This window comes from Mesocricetus auratus, unplaced genomic scaffold (genome assembly GCF_017639785.1).
Source record: "Mesocricetus auratus isolate SY011 unplaced genomic scaffold, BCM_Maur_2.0 Super-Scaffold_6730, whole genome shotgun sequence".
NCBI classification, from domain to species: domain Eukaryota; kingdom Metazoa; phylum Chordata; class Mammalia; order Rodentia; family Cricetidae; genus Mesocricetus; species Mesocricetus auratus.
The window spans coordinates 13,386,047-13,398,094 of record NW_024429184.1 but is presented as its reverse complement, the minus strand read 5'-3'; the positions used below and the strand labels follow the sequence as shown (position 1 = coordinate 13,398,094).

The 12,048-nt window shown below is 41.5% G+C and overlaps 1 protein-coding gene across 2 annotated transcripts in view; it reads left to right on the top strand.

Moving 5' to 3' along the window:
- Ncbp1 (nuclear cap binding protein subunit 1) overlaps positions 1-12,048 on the top strand; it is a 37,508-nt gene that overhangs the window by 12,111 nt on the left and 13,349 nt on the right. For both annotated transcript variants that reach the window (XM_040738820.1, XM_040738822.1), the window contains 7 exons: positions 1,588-1,695; positions 2,156-2,277; positions 3,821-3,890; positions 4,644-4,859; positions 7,772-7,869; positions 8,825-8,888; positions 9,771-9,881. In XM_040738820.1, coding sequence (XP_040594754.1) covers positions 1,588-1,695; positions 2,156-2,277; positions 3,821-3,890; positions 4,644-4,859; positions 7,772-7,869; positions 8,825-8,888; positions 9,771-9,881 — 789 coding nt within the window. The remainder of the gene's footprint in view (positions 1-1,587; positions 1,696-2,155; positions 2,278-3,820; positions 3,891-4,643; positions 4,860-7,771; positions 7,870-8,824; positions 8,889-9,770; positions 9,882-12,048) is intronic.

Here is a 12,048-nt window from a genome sequence, read left to right as displayed (position 1 = left end):
TTCTTAGCTGTTTCCTTACTTGACCTTTGTCTGAAGTCTCTGCCTTTGACTCTGTCTCCAGTATTAATAGTACGAGAGTGACCTTGTGTAACTAGGCTCTGCTGTTGGTCACTGGTTCAGAGCTTCACTCCCTTCCTTTCTATAGTGGGTGGTCTTGATACACAAAATGATTCATTGAGCCGAGGGAGTCACATATGTATTCAACATACTCTGGTCATTGGTCCCCACCATCTTCTCTTTTCCACCTCCTCTTGCTGTACTCTTTCTAGTCCCCTTCCTACTTTATGTCGTTTTGTATGTGTAGCTCACTGAGTTTAATTTGGAGTTGCTTGCATACGAGTGGGGGCGGTTATTTATTGGAACATGGATGGACACCTTACTAGTGCTACACAACTAAAGAAAACACCTCCTTGCCCAGAAACTGTTGACTACCAGTAGCTCCTCAGAAAGGAGCTCCATCCCTGTCCATGAAGGAGTGTTGACCTGCCTAGTCTTGTAGGTTTTTTGTAGCTGCTGTGATGTTTTGAGTGTTGTAGTTATATCCTGTCCAGAGGATAGCATTTTGCAGACTCCTCCCCAACCTCTGGATCTTAGGTTCTTTCTGCATCACAGAACCTTTGTATGTCTTGAATAGAAGATTTAATTAAGTCTTACTAATAACTATACATAGACCATAAGTAAGTACATACCTGTTGGAAATCATTTGATCGCGGTCTTTTTTACTAAAGACAAATTCAGAAAACTTTGGACACTTGTTAGGATATAGGATTGAAAGTCTTCATTTTTCATGATTGCCCCAGTCTGGTTGCTTTCTCTTGTCCCGTGTGTCTCTGCAGCTGTGTAATTACCTGCAGCCTCTGCCAAGAAAGCCTTCCCTGCTCCCACTGAGGGCTCTGCTCGTGCTTTAGAACCTTGTCCAGCTGTTCTCTCCTTATACCTTTTCTCTTGGTGCCAATGTCACTGGTCCTAGGACACTTTTTAACTTTTTAGTGCAGAAGTCATCCCTTTTTGTTGAGATTATGTTATGTTTGTCCCAAATTTGCTATTAAGTTCCCCTAAACAGTACCTTAAATAGTGCTTATAGGCACATAGTCAATATCTCTTTTACTTAAATTTTCCATTTCTATATTTTAGTAAAAATTATTCCTTGCCAAACAAAAAGATCAACCCACTTCAGTAGACTGTAGTAACTGGAATATCTGGAGTAGAATGGAGTAACTAGGCTATCTGGAATAGAATGGAGTAACTAAAATATTCAGGTGCTTAATGTAGCATAGTATGGAAACCCACAAAGTCACAGATGCCTGTCCAACATAAGATCTTTAGCACAGCCCCAGAAACAACCATGGTCAATAAGTGGCTGAATGGGTGTGAACTGTCTCCACTGTAAGTGTGGTTATGAGCACTGAAATTTGAGTTCATGTCATTTTGTGTGATATTATTTTGTTTTAAGCATTAAATTTAGAGACTTCTTGGCTCACGGGTTGTGGAAATAAAAAGATAGTAAGCTAAATACAGACATGGGCTTTATTTTGTGACTGTTACGAAGGACTGTTCGGTTAATACAGATATCCTTTGCCCTCACAGGTCCGTTTCCTATCTGATCTTGTGAATTGTCATGTGATTGCTGCCCCATCTATGGTTGCTATGTTTGAGAATTTTGTGAGTGTGACTCAGGAAGAAGATGTGCCTCAAGTAAGACACTTTATGTCAGGTTTTTCTGTAAAGCACTGACCAGATTTTTCCCCACTGACAACTCTTTAGCAGCAATAAACAAAATACAATAACAGAAAATCACACTGTAATGCTTGTATCTGAAGGGCAAGTCAACTGGCTTACTGGTGGGTTCTCTTGACATCATTGTGTTAGTGCAGGTGACTTTTAATAAGATTAGAACTGTATATCTAGAAATCCTCCAGATGAGCCAACCAGGTAGTTTATTTAAACCCTATTGAAAACTCTTCCCAGGATTGCATTTTCGAATAAAAAAGATTGTCCTGGGGAGTTGTAAATGCTTGGTTAGCATCTGTAAGACTTGAACTTGATCCCTGACACTGGAAAGAATAAGGACTAAATAAATAAAGTTAACTAGCATTTTGTTGTTGTTGTTGTTGTTGTTGTTGTTATTTAACTCACCTTTTCAAACTTTCTTCAGGTGCGACAGGATTGGTATGTGTATGCATTTCTGTCATCTTTGCCCTGGGTTGGAAAAGAGTTGTATGAAAAGAAAGATGCAGAAATGGACCGGATCTTCTCCAACACTGAAAGTTACCTTAAGTAAGGGCACACTGGCATGTTCTTTGTTGTTTGCATAAAGATACCCTGCTGATATGATCCATGTCTTAAGTTTTCTTTTAGTTCCATTTTTTAAAAACTAAACCGTAAAATCCCTGAAAACGTTCTCTTAAATTTCATCTCCTGCTGCCGTAACTCACTAAGATCTCAGTACTTTGCTGGTGTGAGAAGTTGGTATCATGTCTGCTCAGCAGTTTTCATATATTGTTATGAAAGGCATAGAACACCATCGTGTAATAGCTCTGCTATTGTTCTGGTGTTCATATGCTTATCCTTAAAGACCACCTGTAGCACTTAAAATTATACCTCTGCCCAGGTTACTAAATTGAGTGGAAGAGGTTCAAACAGGTGATTACTAATGTGTTTTGAGTAGGAGCAGTGCATGGTACATAGTTTTATTTCATAAAAATTAATCCTGAGCCATACCCTTCTCCTATGCCAGCGTAAAAACTTGCCTTATCTTGTTAGATGCAATCAAATAATGAGCCTTGTTAGTAACATGCCTAGTTACTCCACAACATGATGGTAATGATGGTTGTGTGCCCCTTCAGCTTTCACAGATTGGTTTTATCATACTTCTTTGGATACCATTGATAATTTCTTTGTTTGGTACAAATAAAGCAGAACAACTAAAGATAAGGCTTTTTTACGTGTGTGTGTGTGTGTGTGTGTGTGCGTGTGTGTGTGCGTGTGTGTGTGTGCGTGTGTGTGTGCGCGTGTGTGTGTGTGCGTGTGCGTGCGTGTGCGTGTGTGTGCGTGTGTGTGTGTGCGTGTGTGTGCGTGTGTGTGTGCGTGTGTGTGTGTGCGTGTGCGTGTGTGTGTGCGTGCGCGTGTGTGTGCGTGTGTGTGTGCGTGTGTGTGTGTGTGCGTGTGTGTGCGTGTGTGTGTGTGTGTGTGTGTTGTATTTGATTTTATACAAATAGTAATCCAACCTATACACTACTTCACGTGCTGTTTTTCTTTAACTTGAATTTATTGTATGAAAGTATGTGATTCCATCTGATTGGGTTTACTAATAGTACCTTTGTGTTCTGTTTTTTTTTTAAATGTTTTTCTTTATTAATGTAATAAATTAGTTCTCTGTGGATATTTAGCTTGTGCAGTCTCCTTGTACCTTAAATAAGTATCAGGGCATATTATTTGTATATGCAATATACACTACTGAATATATACTGTACATGTATAATGCTGTGTGTCTGAATATAATGTGTGTGTGTTTATGGGGATATGAATTCATAAGAATGGTGTTGGGTGAAGATTCAGAACAACTAAAATTTTGACAGAAATAGTCACATTGTCTTCCACAGACATAGTCTTCCAGTTTGTACCAATTAACCCCTCTGTCACCAGTGTTTGAGGTACAGATGCACTATTATCTTGATGACAAGTAGACTATTTTCAAAAAAAAGTTGCTATTTGCTCATCTGATGAATGAAAATGTTTTTCGTTTTAATTAATTGTGAAAACCAACAAGCGTCTGTTATGTTTCTAAAGCGTAAGTGTAGATTTTCGTTTTTACTTTTAGAAGACGCCAGAAGACTCACGTGCCCATGTTACAAGTATGGACTGCTGATAAACCACATCCACAAGAAGAGGTGAATTGTTTTCCATTTTGTGGTACTCACACAGCTCTTGAGTAGATCTTACCTCTGTAACATGCCCAGACTGCATCAACAACCCTGACAACCCGAATTCAGTTCCCAAGACCCACGGGTAGAAGGAGGAAACTGAATCCTATAAGTTGTCCTCTGACCTGTGAGAGTGCCCTATGGCCCATGTGCCACACAAATAAGTAAAACTGCAGTTTTTAAAAATGCTCAAAGTATTGCATTTGTATATCTTAGCTAGGTTTTTAAATATTTCCACTGAGGAATTGATTTCCTCAGATTCCTAAGCATAGAGGAGGTATTTAATATGTTAGAACGTAATTGAAACAGCCCCTTGCTTTTTAGAGTCCCAGTGTCCACATGCTTGACACGTTTTATATCTAAATACTCAATTTTAAAAACAGCAGAGGTAGTCACCCCAAATGTGCTTCTGAAAGCAAGCTGCTAAGTAAAAACTGAGAATGGACTGCTCAGTGGGTAGGGAGGCAGCCTGCGTTAGAGCCCCGGGCCACGTAATGGGAGGAGGGGACACCTTTCCAAAGCTCCCTCTGACCTCAGTGCTAGTGGCAAGCGCATGCACACTAACGGAATTTAAGTTTTTAAGTAAAAACAAAAACTTAATGCCATTCTTTTCTACTATCTGAAATACCAAATTAGTTTACTTTGTCCTGTATTTTAGAGAATAGACATTTTCTATACTGTCTAGCCAAAATGTTTATATTAAATATTAATTTTTTTTAGTATTTAGATTGCCTGTGGGCCCAGATTCAGAAATTGAAGAAGGACCGGTGGCAGGAAAGGCACATCCTGAGACCCTACCTTGCCTTTGACAGCATCCTCTGCGAAGCACTTCAGCACAACCTTCCTCCTTTCACGCCGCCGCCTCACACAGAGGACTCGGTGTACCCCATGCCCAGGGTCATCTTCAGGATGTTTGACTACACAGATGACCCAGAGGTATGTGAGTGCCCAAGAGCTCCTTTGACTTGTACCCTAGATACTTGGTTTCTCCAGGGATCTTTTGAGCAGGGTCTCTCTCTGTGGACCCAGGTTGGCTGTGAGTTCACAGGTTCTCTTACCTCAGCCTTCCAATTGCTAGGATTACAGCCTTGTACCACATTGCGCAGCCCAGCGCTGAAATAACCTTTTAATTTTCAGTGAATTTTTCAGCATAAGGTTGATTAAAATCAATTACATGCTTTGATTCAGCAAACTGTAACACCTTGTTATGCAAAAAAAGAGTTTTGAGAGAGAGAGCATGCGTGCATGCCTGCCTGCCTGCCTGCCTGCCTGCGTGCGTGCGTGTGCGTGTGTGGACAAGGTTTCTCATTGAACCTGAAGCTCACCATTGTAGCTGTATTGGCTGACCAGTGACCCCATGGGATCCGCCTATCTTGAACCTGCCCAGACATAGCACTGAGGATAGAGGCTTGTGTCACCTTGTTTAGCTTTTAGTGTGGATCCTGGGGTATTTGATTCAGTTCCTCATCCTTGTACAGTAAGCACAATACTGGAGTATCCGCTGAGCCATCTACCAGGCACCATGTTTAGCTAATTTTTATTGTTTGTTTAGTGTGTGTCTGTAGCCCACTCTGTCCTCATTGTGACAACCCTCCCGCCTTGGCCTCTTGAACTCTGAGACAGTACTCGTGAGCCACTATGCTAAACATTTCTGCTTTTTTTCTTGTACTTTCTGAGAAAGGGTCCCATCTAACCCAGGCAGGCCTGGTTCTTGCTGTGCCGCTGAAGATGGCCTTGAGCCTGTGATGCTCTTGCCCCTGCTTCTGTTGTGATTGCAAGCTGCAAGCGTTCGCCACCATGCCCAGTTGTATATATTGTTGTGGGTGGAACCCAGGCTTCACCCGTGCTAAGCAAGCATTCTACTGACCAAGCTACTTCCGGTCCTGTTTAGCTATTGTTAATTTTTTTTTCAAGAAAAATGCTGCCTTTTCTAGATTGCTCATATTTTTAAACAACTCAGCTCTAAGTTACTCATTGTACTTATTAAAAAGTATTTTTGTCATCCTCCCAACTTAACATTCTTATTTTTAAAATGCTTTTTATAGTGATTTTGATGATGAAGACAAGTTGTTGGCAACCCATTAAGAAGAGAACATGATTGTGTTGTGAATATTGGAAGTAAAAATGAACATTTAAAGCACACTCTAATTGTTTTATATCTCAATATATAGTGTTTGTCTTGAAGCAGGCAGCAAGCATATGACTACTGGATTGTTTCTGGAAGAAGCTTAGCTAGCTAAGGAACCAAAATTGTTGTTGACTCCATTCTTGTAACAACCTTAAGCCTCAGCACAGTGGATGTTTCAGGGTATATGTTTGAACGAGCACCATTCTGTGCCTTATAAGGTGCTTGGCTTGCCTCTACTTCTCTGGTTGCCCGTGTTAGGTAACCATTTACATGTGCCGAATTACTTAGAGAACACATGCATTTCAAGAGCGGATTTAAAGTCTGTGTTTAGCACCAGTGAAGTGTAAAGAGGATCAGCTGCTTTCGGGTAAAGTGCTGCTGCACAGAACTTTGGCTTGGTTTTGATTTTGTTGTTATTTATTCTTTTAAAGAATACAAACAGAAATAAAGCGGAGACTCCCAAAGTCCCCTTTCCACGCAGTACAACTGCCCTTTAGTCTGAGTTTCAACCTCTTTTCCCTGGATCAGCCAGGGAAAGACTTGGTCAAGCATCAGTTTGACACAAATGGCTTTAGCCCAGCTTTCCCAGAAGGGTGGGAGCACCTGATCGCCTGCTTTGCTGTATCAATTAAATAATATAATATGAATTAATATAAGAAAGCACTTTGATTCAAAATTACAAATCTAGTTTCTATTTTTGACATTTAGTCTTTGTGATTAGTTATTATTAGTTGTAGCAAAAGAAATAAGAATTTGACCTCAGAATGTATTTCTCCTGTGTTAATTATATTTCCTGCTGTTGGTGCACACTGTGCCTGTCCTTCCTTGTCAGAGAGTAAAAATACCCCAAAATAGTTACCTCAAAATGAAAATGTTTCAGTTTATGGCAGAAACGGGTTACATTAATTTTTTTTTCTGGAGAGTCCCCACAGTGATGAGTGTCCTCACACCTTCTGAGTATCTGACTTGAGGCTGCCTTTGGCCTTTAAGTAGCAAATTTGGTTCCTTTCTTTTCCTCCCCAGTTAGACCATCCATGTGTGCTGTTGCAGCACTTCAGTTCAGGGCTCTGTGGCCTCTGTTGTTTGTGTCTCATCTGGAGTTTATAGCTGGCATGTGTGGGGCCCTGGGTCCTGTAGGAATCGCCTAGATCTTACCAGAAGCTGGGTTCTTAGATCTTCTAAAGATGAAGTAAGAATGAGAGAGAGAGAGAGAGAGAGAGAGAGAGAGAGAGAGAGAGAGAGAGAGAGAGAGAGAGAGAGAACGTTTCAGTCTTTCGTATTTTGATAGTTTCTTTAATGGTGTTTATTAAATTTAGAATACTTGAGTAGATAAAAGCACAGGCCATGAAATCTGACACAAGAGTTTCATCATAATTATGATGACCGGCATGGTACAAAGAGACAGACAGCTCCCCACAAATTGTTCTCTGATCTCCACAGATGTACCAAGGCGCACACACACCCACACATGATGGATGGGTGGATGGATGTATGGATTGATGATAGAGTTTTTAGAGGGAAAGAGATGAGGTGTGTTTTTTTTTTAATTGATTTATAAAATAGGCCTAGTGGGTATTTGATATCTCAGGAGCACCATATACTCTTGATTCTGTGGTAGGTACTTAACGCAGTTCAGTCCTAGATGCAAATATTTATTGAATAAATGAAAGAAATCTGTTTTGTGGTTCTGTGTGTAAGTTTATTTGGTCTTCCCTTCCAGGGTCCTGTTATGCCAGGGAGTCATTCAGTGGAGAGGTTTGTCATAGAGGAAAATCTCCATTGCATCATAAAATCCTACTGGAAGGAAAGGAAAACTTGGTGAGAGTCTCTCTATGGTACTTTAAAAGGGGTAGGAAACCATTTTGATGGTTTTATAAGAACAAAATATATGTTGGGCATGTATAAGACTGGAGAGATAGCCTAGCAAGCATGAGGAGCAGTGTTCAGGGCCCAGCACCCATGTAAACAGTTGGCACTCACCTGTATCTCAGTTCTGGAGATGCTGGAGCAGGGGTATCACTAGGGATTGCTGTCCAGTCAGTCATAGCCGATCCGGGAACCCCATGTTTTGTGAATGGGTATTTTTCCTGCATGTATGTCTGGTGTCCTCAAAGGCTAGAAGAGGGCTTTGAATCACTTGGAAAGCCGGTTCCAGACAACTGTGAGGTGCCGTGTGGTTGCTGGGAATGGAGCCCAGGTCCTCTGTAAGAGCAGCCAGTGCTCTTAACTACTGAGCCTTCTTCAGTCCCTGAACCTCAGGTTTAGTGAGAGACCTTGTATTAGAAGTAAGATAGAGAAGCAGTTGAAGGCACTTAACACTGACCTCTTGACCTCTGACTTCCACATACCTGTTCATGCACACACAGGTACATACATTCTAAATATGCTAAAACTGAAACTAGGCTGATTTTAGTTTGGATGTATGAAAATTAAAGCTTACTAATGTTTTGTTTCTGTTTTTTTTTTTTTTTCCTGTTTTCTAACATTCAGAAACCTGGGTGTTAATATAAAACTGGAAACTTCTGGCTTAGATTTTGAGGGGAAACATTGTATTGAAGAGTGAACCACCTGTAAGAATGTGTTAAGTTAGCAGATCTGCAGGTGCTAGTATTACTTTCCTTTTTGTGTGTAAGACAAAAGAGTTCATACCATGTTAGTAAATAACTGAACATTAGAACATCACAGCAGAGTTCTTTTTCAGCTAGCTCCCCGCATTTGAAGCTGGCAGGGTGTGTGTCTGTACACTTGCTAACTGTAGTCACACCTTTTACAGTGCTGCGCAGCTGGTGAGCTATCCCGGGAAGAACAAGATCCCCCTGAACTACCACATAGTTGAGGTATGCGTTCCCTGCCGTGCTGGCTCTGCTCTCCCAGTCTGTCTGGGGACTGGAAGGGTCTCCTGGCTTTGTCTGCCTCTGCTCCCCTTGCTGCTTACCAGGCTCTGAGAGTGAGTAGAGAAGCGAGGAATTGCCACAGTTTGTGTTCTCGATTGACCTTGTTAGTCAAAAGGAAGGTTGGAATGCAGAGCCTTTACCTGTTGAGTCATCTTGCTGGCCTCAGCTTCCCCTCTGTCCTCCCTCCCTCTCTTAAGTGGCGCATGCCTTTAATCCCAGCACTTGGGAGGCAGAGGCAGGTGGTTCTCTGAGTTTAAAGCCACCCTAATCTATAAAGTGAGTTCCAGGACAGCCAGGGCTACACAGAGAAACCCTGTATTGAAAAAACAAAAACAAAACAAAAAAAAACTGGGCATCATCATATCACCCAACCTCACCTGGGACTGTGACCCGTCTGCCTTATCCTCCTGAGTTGCTGGGACTCTAGGCATGTGCCATCCATCACACGTGGCTCTAAGTCATATTTTTAAATCTGATTGGCAGTGTAGAACACTTGACTGTCTTGATCCCTGGTCCACCAAGAGTTCTCAATAGCCACAGGAACGGTTGACCCCTTGATAAAGTGCCTCCCTCAGTCCACGCTGAGACTTCACGGATGGATTATTGCTCATTGTCTTAGCACTGTGCATCACAGCAGCTTACATCTAGTGGGCTCTTGATGTAGAAAAAGGGGGTGGTCATTGTGTTGCTAAATTGGAGATCTCAGAAAGCATAGTTTTTAAGAATAAAAGGCAATTCTTTTTCCGTTGTAGGTGCCATGGAGTTTAGGGTTAGGCTGTACTGTGTGGGTCTTTCTGATGTTTCTGACTCCGAGTTGTTTCACAGGTGATCTTTGCAGAGCTGTTTCAGCTCCCAGCGCCCCCTCACATTGACGTAATGTACACCACACTGCTCATCGAGCTGTGCAAGCTTCAACCAGGCTCTCTGCCCCAAGTTGTATCCTTCCGTGCGATTAAATGTACACCCTTGGCTGCGCTTTTGAGAAGATTGCATTATGAAGCTATCTTTTCTCAGTTTTACCTTTATGTTCCTATGGTTTTTAGGGATAATGATTTAATTTACTTTGTTTTCAAGTAAATAAGACTTGGGACAAAATGCATGTTTGTGAAGTTAACATACAGCATCTCCCTCTACTTAAAACAAATGTGGTGCTATGGCTTACACACTCTTGTTCTCCCCAGGAGGATCTTACCAACTTCATGCCACACTAACAACGCTGGCATTATGTTCCCTTGCCTTTTGCTTGTTTTCTAAGTAGCTCAGGCTGGCCTCAAACTCAGGTTGATCCACCTGCCTCAGCCTCCAAACTGCTGGGATTAACAGGTGTGAGGCCATACCCAGCTATTCCTTTGCTTTTTTGTTATTATTGTTTGTGCGGGCTTTTGGTATTGGTTTTGGTTTTAGTTTTTCAAGACAGGGTTTCTATGTATAACAGCCCTACATATCCTAGAACTTGATTTGTAGACCAGACTGGTCTTGAATTCACAGAGATCCACCTGCCTCTGCCTACCAAGTGCTGTGATTAAGGTTTGCACCATCAGTGTCTAGCTGCTTGCCTTTCAAAATAATAGGTTTGGTTTGACTTATTTATTTGGTTGGTTGGTTGGTTGGTTGGTTGGTTGGTTGGTTGGTTGGTTGGTTGAAGAAAATGTATATTCTGCCTTTTCAGGACTTCAGGCCTTCTATAAGCCCATTAGATAAGTTCTATTCATTGTATTATTTGAATAAATAGTTCTATGTGTGTGTGTTGCTTCTATGAGTTACTGGGAGTGATATTAGTCTCCCATTATACTCCATTAGTTTTGCTTTGCCCATATTTTGTATAAGTATGCTCAAATTTGTTATGCCCTTTGTGAAGTAAGCTTTTTTTTTTAACCACTCTTGAGTGGTTTTAACTTATATGTATGTGGCTTTTATCTTAAAAGGCCTTGTTTTTTATTTTTGTTCTTTTTTAGATGTGTGTGTGTGTGTTGTGTTTTGTTTTGGTTTTTTGAGACAGGGTTTCTCTGTGGAATAGCCCTGACTGTCCTACAACTCACTAGACCATACTGGCCTTGAACTCACAGAGATCCACCTGCCTCTGCCTCCCAAGTACTGGGATTAAAGGTGTGCACAACTGCCAGGCTAGATAACTTTTCATACAGTTTATTTTGACTATCTTCTGTCCCCTTCCCCAACTCTCCTCAGATCCTAGCAAATCAACTTAATATCTCTCTTAAAAGAAAAACAGAAAAAAAAAATGAAAATCCAAACAAACTTGGCAGGGGGAGAGGAGGAAGCTCACCCTCACACATACACACACTCATTCTCACTAACTCACTCACGGAGTTTGTTTTGTTAGCCAGCTACTCCTGCACATGGGGCTTGCCCTGGAGTGTGGTTGGTAATCCCCAGTGACACTCCACTGGAGAAAAGTGCTCTCCCCTCTCCCAGCAGCTATCAGTTACAAGTAGTTTCTTGGAGAGAGTCACCTTTGTATCCACATCCCCTTCTCAGTGCTGGGATTTTGTCTGATCTCAACCTGTGCACATCTTGTATTCGCTGTCACAGCCTCTGTGAGTTCGTGGGAATCTGCACTGTTGTCTGGAAGATGCCGTATTCTTGGAGTCGCCCACCACCTCTGTCCTTAGAGTCTCTCCACCTCCTCCTCTTCCACGTAGATCTGTGAGGCTTTCTTCAGTTATGATCTTCCCTACAGCTTTCTGCAAACTCGTGTCTCATGTGTCTTGTGGCCCACTGTACGGACTCCAGCTGACACTGCCATGGACTACTCACTGTCTGTCATGCCCATTTGACTTTTCCTTGCTGGCTGTCTCGTAGATTGTGAGGAGTTTGGGTTGTTACTACATTTTGTTCTGTGCTGTTTTACACCCCTCCCTGTGTTTGTATACACACACATACCTTTCTCCTACCAGTTCCTCAGTTTCTGACCCTCCTTAGATCAGAAAACACTTCAATTTCAAGTATGTTCTATTTTTTTTTTTGGCATTTGAAAGAAAAAATTATGCATCATATCTATTTAGATAATATCTATCATTCTCTGGTGTCCATTTCTTCTTAAGTCTTCAATGTCCATCTACAATTATTTAATGGGGAATTTTCT